The sequence below is a fragment of the Colletotrichum costaricense genome (genome assembly GCF_030867565.1).
Source record: "Colletotrichum costaricense strain IMI 309622 chromosome Unknown Scaffold_17.1, whole genome shotgun sequence".
NCBI lineage: Eukaryota > Fungi > Ascomycota > Sordariomycetes > Glomerellales > Glomerellaceae > Colletotrichum > Colletotrichum costaricense.
In genome coordinates, this window is record NW_026848246.1 from 400,552 (window position 1) to 416,023 (window position 15,472).

The following is a 15,472-nucleotide window of genomic DNA, read 5'->3' on the forward strand; positions in this document are numbered from 1 at the left end:
CTGTTACTATAAGAGTATGATTCTGATACCCAGCTACCTTAAGAGGTTTACGCGTCTGCCTTTTCTTTCTGCATCGACATTCACAACGGCGTGCCTGAAGCCAACACCACCGGGAATATCACAAGATGGGACAAGTGTTTGAACTAATGAAGTATTTTGGCAGTAGACTAAGTAATATATCTGGACCAATGAGAAGAAAGAAAGGCTCAAGTTCGCTGGTCAAATCTCCCCCGCAACGACCATCGTTATTATTCACGCAACCTCCGCGACACGTCTAGCACGGGCATCCATCACCGCCGCCACAAGCATTGCAATCAGAGTGGTGCTGGAAGTTGCAAACAAACACACCAAGACCGCTCGCGCCACCCAAGCAGTTCAAGCACTTGAGCGCAGCAGCCTGACAATTCGGCAGCACGCCGGGGATCGTCTCAGGCATAGACGGCGTGCTCGGCACAGGAACAGCGCAACCAGCAGCCTCCGTGGCACCAAACTCCTTGTCGCCGACCGTCGCGGCATTATCCTCTGCCAGACGCCACATGACGAGGTTCGCAATCACGGCGTGGCCGCCGGGACGCGGGTGAAACACCCTTTTGATCTCGTCGCCGATGAAGTCAGAGACCTCAATGTTGTTGCGGCCCCTGAAAGCTGGGTCCGCGGCGCTGTTGTCAGCGAGAGAGATGACGAGGCTTGAGTTGCGTTTGCGCGCTTCCGTGATTTGGTCGGCAATGTACTGCTCCATTGACGGCGAGGCAGCCGTGCCCTGGCGGACTTCCAGGACGGGTGTCTTTGTGTTAGACTTGGTGGTTTGTCTGCGAGGGAAAGAGCTCCAGATTTGTCCGGCGCGCTTGGAGAGGATGGACAAGAGGCCCAGCTTGCTACTGCGCATCTCCAGAGACGAATCAACGTCGCCAATAGTGGGGGTCGCACGAGGAAGCATCTGGTCGTTGTTGAAAGATGCGACCTCGGGCTCACGTCTCGCGAGGGTGGTATCGTCGTTCTTGCTAGACCACTCGAAGAAGAGAAGACCATCGCGGTTTCCGTTGGGCTCCTTGGTGGCACCCTCGCAGAAACGGCCCTGAAGCACGGAGAAGTACTGGTTGTAGTCGACAAATTCGAACGAGGCACCGGCTCTCCTGACCGCGGCCTCGATGACGTTGTTGACGGCAGTAGTGAGCTCGTTCATCAGCGTTCTGCGCTCAGTGGTGAGCTTCTGCTTATTGGCGCTATTGAACCAGAACGACCAGCTGACGTCGTCGCAGGCAGTCGTGGTGTTATCGAAGAAGTTGGCGTAGCCCGTAACGTAAATCTTGCGGCCCGGGTTGATCTTGTTCTTGAGACCAGCGTACAGCTTGTCCAAGTTACCCGGCAGAGTATCGCGGATGAGGTTCAGCGTGGCCTGCATCTCGTCGGGGCAGTTGGCAAATGGGTTCCACTGGAAGATGCAGGCGTTGAGAATGCTGGTGAGGCCGACGTCGTTGCCGCCAGCGCTGACGGTGATGATGTCGTAGCCGGTGCCCAACGCGGAGACCTGATTGGCAAGGATCTCGGGGGCGGTGGCGCCGGAGCAGGCAAGAAACTCGAATTGAGCAGACTCGGGCATAAGTTCGTGAGATTGCATGTAGGCTGGGTACGACTGGTCGTAACGAGCGCAGGTGGTTGAGCTGTTGGGGTACGGCGAGCCGGAGCCAATGCCGGCGGAGCTATTATCAAAGACAATCAAATTAGAATGGTGAGCGCTGGCCATCTGGATTGATGGGAACTCACTAGGAATCGCCAATGGCAGCCCACTTCTTCACCCATGAGAGGTCATAAGGGTCTGCGGGAGCAGGCTGAGCGGTATCCCAGCCCTGATCGCAGAAGCAGGTACCTCTGTTAGATAGGCAGGTTAGTTATCATTGACATTGTTGGATCATATGAAGAGACTTCAACTTACCCTTCACCACACCATGCGCCACCACGATCGGTGCCACATTTTGTGAGGCAAGGTGACTGATCAGGGCAGCTGAAAACACATGTGTCTTGAACAATCTCCCTGGAACAATGTTAGGACTTGTAGAAGACGTGTTATAATATGATGTACTCACTCAGCAAACTTCTGGACCTTGAGGCAACGATGAGGTGCAGTAGAATCTTTCAGGCACTGGTCAAAGTTGGCCGTGCTGCACTGATCGATAGCTCCAAAGACCTCCTCGGCCGTTGAGTCGCTCTGAGCAAGTGCGAGCCCGGCAAGGAGCCCGAGGCTCAATGTGTAAGCCTTCATGTTTGGCTAAGAACAAAAAAGAGTGACTTTGAAATCAGAAGCACAGGTTGATGCTGAATGAGTGGAATGGTTTGCTCAAAACCCCAAACAAACCCATCAACGACACGGTGGTGGTTGCATGACTATAACTGCTGTTGCGACATGAACCATTCGCAACTTGTCTCCGCGCCAAGCGGGCTGCAATGTATGATGAATCTGGAACATCTCAAAGTGCCTTAGTCTCTATTCCCTTAATTAACTCTAAGCGTCTTGTCGTGGCGGTGCGTACCGGTGCTCGGGCCGAAGAGCGAGTCAGTGTCGTCAGGTATCGTACGGACAGTCGCCGACTACATACGGAATACGGACATCATAAATGAAGCAAAGGCCCTCGGCAGCCCCGGGCGTATCATATTTCTGCTCGTTATTTCCTTTTACTTTGCTGCCCGCAACAGCGCCGCGGTGGTTGAGATTGACTTTGAGTTTTACGGTTTTACCGCCTTGCCGGCAACCGCGCGCGCCAAGACAAAGGCTGTCACAACATGAGACGAAACTCCTCCGCCCCAAGAGCCAAGGCCACCAAGGTACCCGGGCATACCGTCGTTATTACCTGCCCACTGATATGTATACTCGTATATCTAATAAGCTATACTCTTCTTGTCAATCGCTCTGCCCACACGTGGGTTTCGCTCCCAGCGTCGCCTACAACCACCGCGGGCGCCGACTCTAATTAGCCTTACTGTTCCTTAAACTCTATCTCCCTTAACGTACTAGATCGGTTCCGTCGGGCAAGTATTTCCACTCCGACGCCGGTTTTGGGGGCTATTATTGGTATGGGTTTGACTTCGACCTTTAATCAACGTCAGGCGAACTAATGGCCCTGGCCAACTCTTGCTGGGATTTTGAGCAAGCTGTCAAATTACTGCCAAGAGACAGTTTAGTTTACAAGTCAGTCACAGAGTTCGGAGCAGTTGTTCGTAAGTCCATCTGACAAATAACTTAACTATGTCATGGGCAACTCAGCCCGGTTTCTGAAAGTACCGTGTGTCTCTCTCACGATGCTATAACCATCGTCGCATCATACTGTCACTCTCTTCAACTCCTCCGCGGTTTCGCGTCCATTCATTCCTGATCCGGCCCTCCGCCCTTACACTCTTTTGCTAGTCTATCACTGGAAGTCCTGCTCCAGAATCTGAAGTAGTCTCAAAGTAATCCACGATGTGGTTCAACGCCGGTGGTAGCTGGGGAGCCAGCCTCTCATCACTCTTTTTGCTCTTCACCCTCATCCTCAACGTCGCTGCTCAGACGTTTGGAATCACCCTCGACAAGGCCGCGCGCGACGATGCACAACGTTTCGTTTACTCCGCCAAGCTCACATTTGAGCAAGACACCGGAACGCTCTTCAACGACGGTCAGCTCTACGGGCTCGCTCGCGCAGCCTTCAACGAAATGCAGACAAAGTTCAATGCGGATAAAGTCCGCTTCAACAGACAACCCGTCATGATGGCCGCCATGGCCCTCGGCAAGGACGTCTATCTGTCTTCCAACCTGAAGGGTGGGCCCTTCTTGTATACCTATGCGGACTCGCGTCTTAAGCCTCAGGTTGTCGTTGCGCTTGAGCGATGCCAGACTAGTTTGCAGGACGCGGCAAGGCGTGGCACCACCGTTGACAAGCAGCACCGAACCCAGGCCAGCTGCGCCGAAGTTGCTGCTGTCCATCAGGTTAGTCCTACTCTGTCTAGACATGATATCCAATCACCCCGATCAATAACATACTGACGCTTCCTCAGTACTATTTGGACGACGCCGTTACTGAAGCTGCTCGCAACGACCCTCCTCCAACACGCATTGTCGCCTATGGCAAGGCTGGTCAAGACGGTCCCATTGGACGTAAGTCGACTTGTTGACGGAATATGTGAGAGTGGAAAAAAGATTACTGACTTTCTTCCCTTACAGCTCAAAATGCATGCGGTGGTGGCGATGTTGTGAAGAACGGAGTCCTCACTTGGGGATGTAAACAGTTCATGGCCGATGAGCAGATTACTGTGCCGCGGAAACCGACCAACAACCTCAACTTGAACCTCCCCAATCCCTTCCCTAAGTTTACCACGGCTCAAGTCAGCGTCATGTGCCCTGGGCATAAGAAGCCTTGAGAGTCATACAGACCAATCATGGGAGGGAATGGAAGAGATTAGTGTGGCCGCAGCCATTCTGATTGGCTCTGCCATATTCAATAGGCATTAAAGACTTTTCATACTATCAAGATGTCAGAATAATGTTATTGCAAACATGAATTAGTCTCTGTATAATGTGATTGATCTGAGTTGCATACGAGAGAAGGGCAATGCCTACAATGCATCAGTCGCACTCAACCAAACTAAGTCATGTTGCTTTCAGTGACATCACCTGGCATCACTCAATTTAGAACGCTGTGCTTGTAAAAGCTTGGCTTGGAACGGTCTCCTGCTTGATGTTACCCCCCCCCCCCCCGGCCCGATAGACCTGCCCACGTGCCGCCCCATGTGCCCACGCATCTTCTCGCCTCCGCCCTACAGTGAACTATCTCCCAGCCACTCTGATTTCTTTGGCTTACAATTGGCTGCGCTGCATTCCCGCAGATACATTCATTCGCATGACCGAGCCCTCTTCTCCTCCGATCGGGCATACCTCAACGAGGCCAGCATTCACAGCCGTTCCATGCTTCTCCTTTTGCCGTACGTTGAATCACAACAACCCAGAAAAGAGTCTAACATATGTCTAAAAAACGGATTGATCATTTGTATCGCCATTGCAAAACATCGTGGAGTCCAGTACAAGAATGTGATAGCAGCTGACGGAAAGACAAGGTTTGGCGCCCGACTCTTGGAGGGGCAAACCTTTTGGGCATCCTCACTGGCATCTTGGGCAGATTCGCATGCTGCAGTGTGATAAGTAAGCAGTCGTGGCAGCTTCGAGTGCTGTTGTTGAAGCGTCGTACGCATTGCTGGCTATGCTGTCTCGCACGTCATACATCACCTGGGCCCTTCCATGAATGCACTAGTCAACACCCTCAGCGCCACTCAAGGAGCCGAATCCGTTTCCTTGGAGGCTTCAGTTGTCCTCTCAATCTCTATTTGCACATATGGTCCTCCGTCAACTTGTTACATGTCGATTTCTGCTCTTTTTCAGGTGTTCTTCTTGTTATCTTTGATCTGTGTCGCAAAGCCTTCGATCAAAGTTGTTAATTTCCTAACCCGGCCGCATCTTTCTTTTAGAAGCGGGCTTGACGCGCTTCGTCCAGAGAACGAATGCAGAGCTTCACCCAGCTCGTAGGTCTTGCGTCAGCCAAGACACTCGAAGGCATTCTGACGACGGCTTCCTTGTAGAGGCAATCGTTCCGGAAGCTCCAGCTACACAGGACAGCTCTAAGCATCCCCCCCTCTCTGCCAGTAAGAAGGGCTACCGAAGGGGGTCTCTCGGCCGCGAAGACGATGACTGAAAGAGTCCCTAAGTCGACAAGCGTAAACACCCGCTGCCCTTTCTTGAGAAGTTTGACGATCTCTTCAGAGTCACCCTTGCCCTCGATCCAAGAGGGTTTACCTTCCTGATACCATCTCTTCTCAGGGTCCAAATCTCGTTCATCCGTGAAGAGATGCGAGGCGGATGAGGCGTATCTCAGTCTCCCAATGTGAATGCCAAAAATACGCTCTTCGACCTCCCTGATTGGCATGACGCCTTCGAACCCAACGAGACAGGGGCTGCAACCAAGGAAGGTCCCTGATAGGAAACGATGGACGATGAAAGGTATCCCGACAGCGATGAGGTAGGCAGAAACCGAGCAAATGATAGCCAAAGCTAGCATTGCGGTTGAGATGTTGTTGCTGTCCCCGAGGTCCCGGCGTCCAAATCTGTCGATGGCTTGCCCAAGCCCCATCCACGGTCTAAAGGAAGATTCATTTCCGGAGTCTGGTACTCGTCTAAACCCTCTGGAATAGGAGTTGAGATTCTCTGAAGCAGCATGGCCTGCTCCCGCAAATACAGCGAAAGGAATCATCAGACCCATGAGTGCGGCACTGCCGAGAACCATGACGCGTATAACAATTTTCTTGGCTCCGCCTTGACCGCCATGTACCTTGATACGCGGGAAGTCTTTCCACCGGATGTTGATTGCATGGCAGCCATCAAGAAAGACAGTTTGATCCTCGTCAGCTACACCCACGACCTCGCATAGGGGTGTGATGTGGTGAACAAGGGTACCGAAGCTATCCTTTTCGCAAAGGCTTGTCCAGATCATGTCGTCCGATGAGTGTCTTGGGATATCACTGGAGAGTCTTTGACGAGGAAGAAGGCTGATGATGCGGTCGATAATCTTGTCGCTGTCATTTTTGAGTGACAGATGGGCCAGCGTTTGGAAGAGGGTGGGCTCGAAGCTCGCATCGCGGTCTCGCTCGATTCGGTAGCGGAGAAGTCCCATTGCAGCGTAGGCCATGTCGGATAGGGAATTTTGGTTCCCGGCGTTCCGCGAACTGAGAGCATGCATTGACAACGGGAGAAGCTCAAGGGGTGTCAGAGTGAGCAGCCCAGCAAAGTGCTCAGCCAGGATTCTGGTGGAATTACCGCCCTCCTTGTCCGTCTGACCTTGGGCTATTCCCCAGCATCTTGATGCCAGTTCAACTTTCCGAAAAGTCTGACGTGAATGTTCTGATGAAGGACTAGTGTTCTCATAGTCCCAGGGGCAAAATAAGATTGAGTTTCCAGGGGCGAGAAGGCCTTCAAGAAAAGTCCACATGCGTTTGCCCCATTCTTCCCGGAAATCCATCGGAGTAGAAGGGTTCGGATAGATGAAAGCTACTTTGCTCGAGCCTCGCACAACGTCACAAAGAGTGTAGATATCGTAGTCGGTGATTCTTTGTCCTTCTATCTCTGATATTTGCCCTGCTTGGACGCGACGTCTGATTCCTCGAATGAAGCATGACTCGTCAAGAAAGATTGCGGCGAAGCCTTCAGTCTCTGCAAGTGCTTGAGCAGCTTTGCGATAGTGTGGTTCTTCTCCCTTGTCCCGCGAACCAATGTGGCTGATGAAGAGATACTTAGGACGCTCAAGTAGGTGATTAGTCTCTATCACTTTCCACACACCATCTGGACTTCTAATGAGGAGCTTTTTGGGGTACTCAAGTCGATTTCGAACGTCCAACTCCCGCCGTCTCTCTTGTCGCGAGCACACGCCTGGAGGACCAGGCTTCATGTCGAGTTCGTTGATAGTGAATTTGGGCCAGTTCCAGTGGTGGCCAACAAATCCCTCATAGCCATCCAGAGGGTTTGAGGTGTGCCAGATCATATTACCTGGCCAGAGCATCAGGATCAAGATGGGCAGTGCGACGAGGAGAGCTCGAAGCAAGGCCACGACATGTCGCCCCTGTGACGTCGACATCAAAGGCTTGACTGCCCACCGAGACAGCTGTACAACCAGCGGCGCATGTCCCCTAAGGGGCTGAGAGAGCCAGTCCCTAGGTGCCGCGTCATTGTCTAGTCGATGGCTGGATGTTTGAACCTCCATCTTCCGTGGGCTGAAGCGTGCAGCGCTGAGGTAATTCACCCATTCTTCTTCTCGGACAGTGGATTGCCGGAGAAAGTTTATGTACTCGTACAAAGGAATCTCAACGGATCCACCACCGTTGGTATCCGCATCATCTTTTGGATTTCCTGGGTCGATTCGCGTCTCCTTGAGGTACGGGTAACGGCAAGCAGGCCGGCGCCCATGAGGGCCCCGAATTCCCAATCGAGTATACCATTTCATCTTCACGCTTGCCAATCTGAGAGGATTACTCTGTCAGCGCCAACGTCACAGAACTTTTTCTCATGAACACTATCAGAACATATGATACGGGATCAGCATCAACTCACGAGTGGGTATCTCCTTCACCATCCTGCTGCTTAATCGCAGAAGCCAAAGCTGTGCCGTTGCTCTCCATATTTGTTGATGTGGCAGTCGACCGTAGTTTTTCGCGTCGAGAGTCAGTTGAGAGCTGAGCCAAACTCCGCCGAGTGAGATTGTCAAGGCCAAATGAGTTTAGACAATGTATACCGCGGAGAAGTTGGTATAGTGATCGAATCTTTCGGGGTAATAGCAGATTCAGAATTCTCTTTGGATGGTCTCGAGCGCCAACCTTTAAATTGTCAGGGATGTGACTGGCAGCGCGTTGCTAATTTTGCCTCGTAGCCTGATCTGAGCCTCAAGGTCTCACCTGCAAGCCGCCTCTGTAGGTACTTAATTAGCATTGCCTCCTCAACAAATTAGCATCTCGATTCCTTGACTCATTCGAATCATTGTATCACTAAAGCGCCATCGAAAAGCGGCAAGCTGAAATTTTGATCGGACACGCCGACCCTAAGCCCAGACATTTTCATCATGGTCTGACAAGCCGCAGGCGGCAGCACAAGGCGGACGAATCGCTTCGTCGTCTTCGGACAGGTCGCACAGACTGTTGACCTCCCATGCCCGTTCCATTGGGCAGGAGTTCTGGTTATTGGAATGTTTGGCTGATATATCATGCAGGGAGCCTTTCTCGGTCTGCCTTATCTCTTGGCTGGGTGACGGGAGGAGGCACACCAGCCAGACTTCTGACAGATTGAGGGCAGACAGAAGCCGGAAGGAATATTGGACTTGCTGGAGGCAGGAATCACTGACCGGCTTTGAAGCAAATCATGCTGTGCGTTTCTGTGAAATTCACCGACGGTCTTAAATGATCCGCCATGGCCCCAGTCCTGTCACTAAATCCTGCTTCAGTGTTCTCTTCTAGATGATTCCATTTACACATATCCAGTGTCATACCTCCATCACTTTTGCCCCTGATGTCCGTACACGACAAACAAGCGGGTAACTTCCTGAACTTGGTTCCCACCCACCAAGAACCTACTCCAGCCCCAACAAGCGATGCCGAGGCAAGGCAAACATTATCAGCTGGGCCATCTGAGGCCCAGTGGTTATTCCACAAGGATATCATCATAGGTCTCTATAGGCACACAAACATGAAACAGTTGCAAAAGGAGATGGAGAGCCAGTACATGTTTAAGGCAACGTTAGTCTGTCCGCAGATCCCAGCCGCCCGCTCCTTGGTGCTCAGCTAATTCCACTCTTGGTCTACAGCAAGCGGATGTACGACCGTAGGTTCCGCAAGTGGAATGTCGCCAAGAACCTCAAGCGGCCCGAAAAAGTCAAGATGCTTCGAAATCTGGAAGACAACCCATCGGCCGGGTCTGCGGCATCTCTACTTAGTCAACATGATTGGAACAAGATTGCGAGATTTCAGAGATTGGAGGTACAGAAGATCCAAAGGATGAAAGAAGTACTGGCAGCAAGTATTGATGCACGCCGTTCTTCAATTACTTCCCCGACACCAGTGCTCATGAAGAGTCCGAGGGATGGTATCCAGCCGAGAACGACGTATCGAATACTCAGAAACGTCGAGATCTGCTGCCAGATTCAACTAGAAGACACAGCCAAACTTGGCTCGTATGGTAACCTCGGTTCCGAAAGCCTTGCGGGGAGAACGCCGAGACTATTCTGGGACAAAGTCAAGCACTCAATCTATTCCAGCAAGAAGGGCACATCTCAACCCTCAACCAATGTAGTCGAGAGTCAAGTTCCAATGACGAATACTTCATACGAGTCGTTTGACTTTGTTTGGGAACTCCTCGCCACACTCTCACCGGTCAACACGGCGTGCTGCATCGAACTTCGACAAACTCTGCTTTCCCAGCTATGGATCACTGTTGCCAGCACATTGCACGTCTCTCACCCAGTAGCTGAGCTATGCGGCCTCCTCTATCAATGCACAGAAGCCATCGAGGTAACAGACTCGGCTCTTCTCAAGGCTTGGAACCATTTCGGTCGGAAACTGGGTTATCTTCACCCAACTACCTGCCGGCTCCGCCGATCCATAATCGATATAGCTCGGCGCGGAAGGAGACTCGACGCCGCTGAGAGCATGGCGCAAGACCTATTTGACAAGACATGTTCGAACGGCCTGAATTCATACCTTGCCCGTTCATGCGCTCGCAGCCTGTCCCATGTCCTCATGGCCTTGGGGAGATTCGACGACGCTAGGGATGTCTGCCAGGCCATTGTCCACTCTACAACCCCAGTCATGGATCCATGTATGTATGATGAGCGTGCGACTCAGGCTATGGAGGACTTGGCCGAGATCGAACTACTGTCTGGTAATGTGCTAGCGAGTCTCTGGAGCCTTCAGTTAGCCAGGACTGCTGCTGAGAGACTTTGGCCGGGAAGTTTGGCATTACAGACAATGGACGAGAAGCTGTCTTTGGGGTGTTACGCCCTTCTTTTGTAGATAAGCTTATTTTACTAGTACCTTGATGGATTCGGCATGGGCCGACCCGCAATTCAATCTACTCGAACACTTGAAAATGTCCCAACTTGCGACTTAATGATTTATGTTCCTAGTCATGTTATTGTTGACTATTCTCTTTTCTCAGAACATCACTCTAAGTTCGTTTTCCCCGCGTAATTCTTGACCTTGAACCTATTACCTCTATCACTACTTCAACCTTTTCGTATCTAGTTCTTGAAATGAGCAATATCTCTAAGGGATGTAGAAATTTAGCGATAGAGACATATGGAGGTGAGTACTTTGTAGAGAAGAAAACTACGAATGATAGATAGATTCTCGACTAACATTCTAGTTGAGATCTAGGCTAGGCTTCCCACGTGAAAACGAGGCGCAAGTGAGTCACTGGTTGAACATTTGCAACGAAAACCGATAACAAGCAATATTGAGTGACGTATCCTTTATATGAGTGGTCCAGCTCGCGGTCTCAAGAAAGAATAGCCTTATACAAGACCTGATGTAAAGCTGTGTCCTGCTATATCGATCAACCATTCTTCCGTCCAGGAACATCGTTTACAAAGTTCCCCTGCCCAGTCTTATTCGCCTTCATCTCCAACCTAGTCTGAAGCCTCCTAGCAGCCTTCTCCGCCTTATCCAACTGCTTCTGCTTCGTCCATAACACACTTCGCTGCTCAGCCGACGACAGATGCGCAAGCGCAGAGCGATCGTTGATGCTCAACCGGGAAAGCTGCGTCTCAAAGATAACGTCGCGTTTCTCGGCGCGCGTCAGAGCTTTCGTATCAAACTTTTTGCCGGGCCCGGATGGTGCTGTCAGCTGGAAGCTTGCTTCCGACTCGTCGATACCCGAGGAGCCTTCAGTGACGAGGTTCTCCGAGCTAATAGTGTGGGCGTTGGCGCCGACCCTGTTGCGAGGTCTCGATGACCCCGGGGCAGAACGGTGGGAGAGCTGTTTGCCAGACGGTAGATGAATCGATCCGCGTTCTTCCAGTGCATCTACAATGGCCCCCTTAGTACCTTTCCGTCCTTCTGAGCTCTCCTCCCTATTGTCCGAAGATTGCTCGTAAAAGTCCCTAAACTCTGAATCCTCCGCCGTGACGTCGAAGCGGCAGTGGCCTTTTCCTAGCATATGCTGCTGTACCGCAGTAGCCGTCCGTCGCTGTGTACCGCACTGCAGACACTCGCGATATCCGAAAACGACGAGGTGGAGATACTTCACCAACGCCTCAACGTCGACGATGAGCTTCTCCCTATCTGGGATGAACATTCCATGCGCTTTATGCATGTGCGTGACGTTATCGTCAAGCGACTTCGATGTGGTGTTGCAGAATAAGCACTCTTCCGGAATGAACTCATCATCATCGTCATCGGCATCGCTCAGATCGGCATCAGAAGTAGACGAAGACGATGAATCGGATTCCGCTGTGGGGCCGACTTTGTCTGGAACGTCGGCCGATTGTGTGGAGACAGCGGCGGCATGCTGTTCCGCGGTGAGGGGTTCGAGGTCGGCCATGCGCCGTTTGAGGTTCGTGACGTGCCATTGGCTTTTTGAGTGGGCGCGACGGGTATCGGGGTTGTCAAAATGGACGGCGCAGGTGCCGCACGAAGTTGCTGAGAGCTTGAAGTGGGAGGAAGCTTTTGAGTGCTCCATGGTGGCGGTTGTGGTGTTGGTGGTTGAGGTTGTGGTCGTGCTCTGCATGAGATTCAGATGAGGGTGATGAACAGAGATTTCTTGTTCGTCAAGTAGGTACCTCAGGTCGTGGGGGATGCTTGGTTAAGTAGCTTGATGAGAGACGTTTACTAGAAGTGCTTCGGTAGTGCGACTCTTATGTATCAAAGATGGACCGTCACTTCATAGTTGTCAAAGTAAGGGTATGAACCATTAGGCAAATGGAGCTCATTGTGGCAACGGCTGAGGCTTCTCAATCCATAACGATATCTCAAACACAATTGGCGAATCAGTGACAGATTACCAAACTACTGCCATCATAATGCCATTCATCAGTCGATGCCGTATAGCCGCGACAAATCTCTTGAGTCAAATTGTGGAGTCCATTAGCTAGCACGTCTCAACCGCAACATCGAAACAACCTGGAATTGTCTTAAAACTGGACGCAGGATTTGCAAGTAACCGAAGACTGCTGGAGCTCTCGGAGGCGGCGTGACTCCCCAACGCTGCAAGAGGAAAGCAATCGGGGGAAGGGGGCAAAGATGAGTCATACCCCGGGGCCGAGACCTTCCCTATCGGGATGCGTCGTCGCTGGCAATTGAATGAGCCATCATGAATCGACTCCACTGCGGTCCGAGTTACAAGGGGGTCCTGCTGCCGTGGCCGAACTCAATTCCCTGACATGACGGACTTCACCTCCGGCTGGGAGGGCATTTTGAGGAACATGCACGCAAGTCAAATCAACTTCGTCCTTGTCCACATCTTTGGAGCTACTGACGCACTCAAAAGGGGGTAGCATGGTAAGATGCCATCAATTTGCGCACCTCCTAGGCAGTGTTCCTATTTCTCACCAAGATGAAAACATGGCAGACCATGTCGCTCTCCAAAGAAGCCTTGTCTTAGCCATTCACTACCACTCGGTCAGCAGCAAGGAGCGAAAGCTCTGCGTGATTTCGCACCCAAGGCTCTAAGGAAATTCGAGAGTGATGCCCGATTAGATGCAGGTCGATACAGCGCGGACAACAAGACTTGAGTACGTGGATTTGTTTCATAAGTTGGTATCGAATCACTTTTTAGCCGTAGCTATCAACCCCCCCTCACGCCCTTTGCTCAGAGAAATCGTCAAATGATCTCTTGCTCTACCCCATCTCTCTAGCAACACATGACATGAATCGAACCTGCCGTATAGGTCTCGTTATTCCGGCCCAAAAATGCTCAACCTCCCACAACTCCTCTTGATATCATCGCCGCTATTTCTCTAGTAGCTGCGGCCGAACATGGTCCACTTCTGGGCCTTGGCCTCGCACTCGGGGTTGAGGCACTTGGTCTCGCCGGGGACGAGACCGCTCTCGGGCTGCTCAAAGGGAATGCAGAGGGACTTCATGCCCATGCTGGGCTGCTTCTTGCCCTCGGGGAGGGTGGCGTTCTCGGGGGGCTCGCTGGTGGTGAGCTCTTTGATGCGGTCCTCGCACTTCATGCCGAGGCAGAAGGGGATGACGACGACGTTCTTGGTGTCGAGGGCGGGGATGACCTTGTCCCACTCAGTCAGGACGAGGCGGTGCTCGCGGAATGACTTCTCGGCCTTGTTGTACATGTCGGACTGGATGGTCTCGAGAAGCTCGGGGACCTTGGTGGAGATCTCCGCAAGGGGAAGGGAGCCCTTCTCGCCGGTGTCACGGCGGGCAGTGGCAACAACCTCATTGGCGGCATCCTTGGGGCCGAACTCGAGTCTCAGGGGGACACCGCGGAGCTCCCACTCGTTGAACTTCCAGGCGGGAGTGTAGCCGTCTCTCAGATCGGACTCGGCGCGAACACCAGCCTTGCGCAGCTGGTTGCGGAGGTCGTCGACCTTATCCTCCAGCTTCTTTCTGTCCTCGGGGCTGGTCTTGGCAGTGATACCGACAGCGATGAGAACAACCTGGGTCTTGGCGATACGAGGGGGAAGGACGAGACCCTTGTCGTCACCGTGGATCATGACCATGACACCGATAACGCGGGTGGACAGACCCCAAGAGTTTTGCCAGACGTGGATCTTCTCACCCTTCTTGTCGGGGTTCTCGACGGTAATGTCGAACATCTTGGAGAAGTTCTGACCCAGGCAGTGGGAGGTGGCACCCTGGATACCACGGCCGTTGGAGGGGATGTAGCCTTCGACAGTGGTGGTGTAGTAACCACCGGCGAACTTCTCATTCTCGGTCTTGGTGCCGCGAACGACGGGGACAGCGAGAAGCTGCTCATAGACGCCAGCGTAGAGCTCGAGAATCTCGAGAACCTCCTTGCCGGCAAGCTCCTCGGTAAGATGGGCGGTGTGACCCTCCTGCCACAAGAACTCTCTTGTGCGGAGGAAAGGGGTGGTCTGCTTGGCCTCCCAACGGACGACGGAGTTCCACTGGTTCAGGCGGAAGGGGAGATCGCGATGGCTGCGAATCCACTTGGAGTAGTAAGGGTACATGACGGCCTCGGAGGTAGGACGAACTGCGACGGGGACCTCGAGGTCCTTGTCACCACTGTATATGGGATATCAGTATTGGCCTTGGCGCAAACATCAAGGGAGAGACGACTTACGCCTTGGTGACCCAGGCCAATTCAGGGGCGAAACCCTCGACGTGGTCCTTCTCCTTCTCGAGCGACTTGGAGGAAAGGAACATGGGGAAGCTGGTCTCATCGACACCCATTTCTTCGATTCTCTCGGAGAACCACTTGCGAATAACGGTCCAGATGTACATGGACGCAGGGCGCAGGATGAAGAAACCGGAGATCTCGTTGTAGTACTCAACCATCTCAGCCTTGAGAACAATCTCCTGGTACCAGGCAGAGAAATCCTCGTGCTTCTTGACGGTGATACCGGTAATGTCCTCCTTCTTCTTGCCTCCGACAACGGGGAGAGCAGCCTGCTTGGCGGCCTTTGCAGCCTTTTCAGCAGCCATCTTTGCCTGCTTCTCGGCCTTCTTCAAGGCGCTCTTGGACGGCTCAGCGGGGGCGGTAGCGTCGGCCATGTTTGCGATATTGACTGCAGGTCGCAGAGTCGTCTCGTAAAGCCAGGTAGGGTCTCGTCTTATGGAATTGGCGACGCGTTGACCAGATCGGCCTGAGTCACTGGGAGATTTTGGGCAGAGAAGGCGGTGCGATGCAGCGGAAAAAGTGCCCCGCACTAAAAGTGAGTCGTGTGTCGAGCTGTTGGGTGGGAGCGCAGTGAGGGGTCAATTGGGCTCCAGCCACGGG

At 52.5% G+C, this 15,472-nt stretch overlaps 6 protein-coding genes across 6 annotated transcripts; 2 read left to right on the plus strand and 4 right to left on the minus strand.

Annotated features, from left to right (window-relative positions):
* Nucleotides 1-274: 274 nt before the first annotated feature.
* On the minus strand, nt 275-2,260 carry CCOS01_13321 (uncharacterized protein; the record flags this gene model as incomplete). Its single annotated transcript, XM_060461467.1, has 4 exons — nt 275-1,700; nt 1,765-1,869; nt 1,934-2,032; nt 2,085-2,260. The coding sequence occupies 4 exons, from the start codon at nt 2,258-2,260 to the stop codon at nt 275-277; spliced, it is 1,806 nt and encodes a 601-aa protein (XP_060307895.1).
* Nucleotides 2,261-3,454: 1,194 nt separating this feature from the next.
* Nucleotides 3,455-4,389, plus strand: CCOS01_13322 (uncharacterized protein; the record flags this gene model as incomplete). Its single annotated transcript, XM_060461468.1, has 3 exons — nt 3,455-3,958; nt 4,027-4,126; nt 4,193-4,389. The coding sequence occupies 3 exons, from the start codon at nt 3,455-3,457 to the stop codon at nt 4,387-4,389; spliced, it is 801 nt and encodes a 266-aa protein (XP_060307896.1).
* Nucleotides 4,390-5,486: 1,097 nt separating this feature from the next.
* On the minus strand, nt 5,487-8,187 carry CCOS01_13323 (uncharacterized protein; the record flags this gene model as incomplete). Its single annotated transcript, XM_060461469.1, has 2 exons — nt 5,487-8,028; nt 8,120-8,187. The coding sequence occupies 2 exons, from the start codon at nt 8,185-8,187 to the stop codon at nt 5,487-5,489; spliced, it is 2,610 nt and encodes an 869-aa protein (XP_060307897.1).
* An 880-nt stretch (nt 8,188-9,067) lies between these two features.
* On the plus strand, nt 9,068-10,566 carry CCOS01_13324 (uncharacterized protein; the record flags this gene model as incomplete). The annotated part of the gene is made up of 2 exons (XM_060461470.1): nt 9,068-9,294; nt 9,363-10,566. 2 exons carry the CDS (start codon nt 9,068-9,070, stop codon nt 10,564-10,566), a joined length of 1,431 nt encoding a protein of 476 aa, XP_060307898.1.
* Nucleotides 10,567-11,107: 541 nt separating this feature from the next.
* Nucleotides 11,108-12,280, minus strand: CCOS01_13325 (uncharacterized protein; the record flags this gene model as incomplete). Its single annotated transcript, XM_060461471.1, has 1 exon — nt 11,108-12,280. The coding sequence occupies one exon, from the start codon at nt 12,278-12,280 to the stop codon at nt 11,108-11,110; it is 1,173 nt and encodes a 390-aa protein (XP_060307899.1).
* Nucleotides 12,281-13,508: 1,228 nt separating this feature from the next.
* CCOS01_13326 (prolyl-tRNA synthetase) lies at nt 13,509-15,399 on the minus strand (the record flags this gene model as incomplete). The annotated part of the gene is made up of 2 exons (XM_060461472.1): nt 13,509-14,757; nt 14,816-15,399. Coding segments are annotated over 2 exons (1,833 nt in total), but the record flags the coding sequence as incomplete, so codon positions are not given.
* Nucleotides 15,400-15,472: the final 73 nt, after the last annotated feature.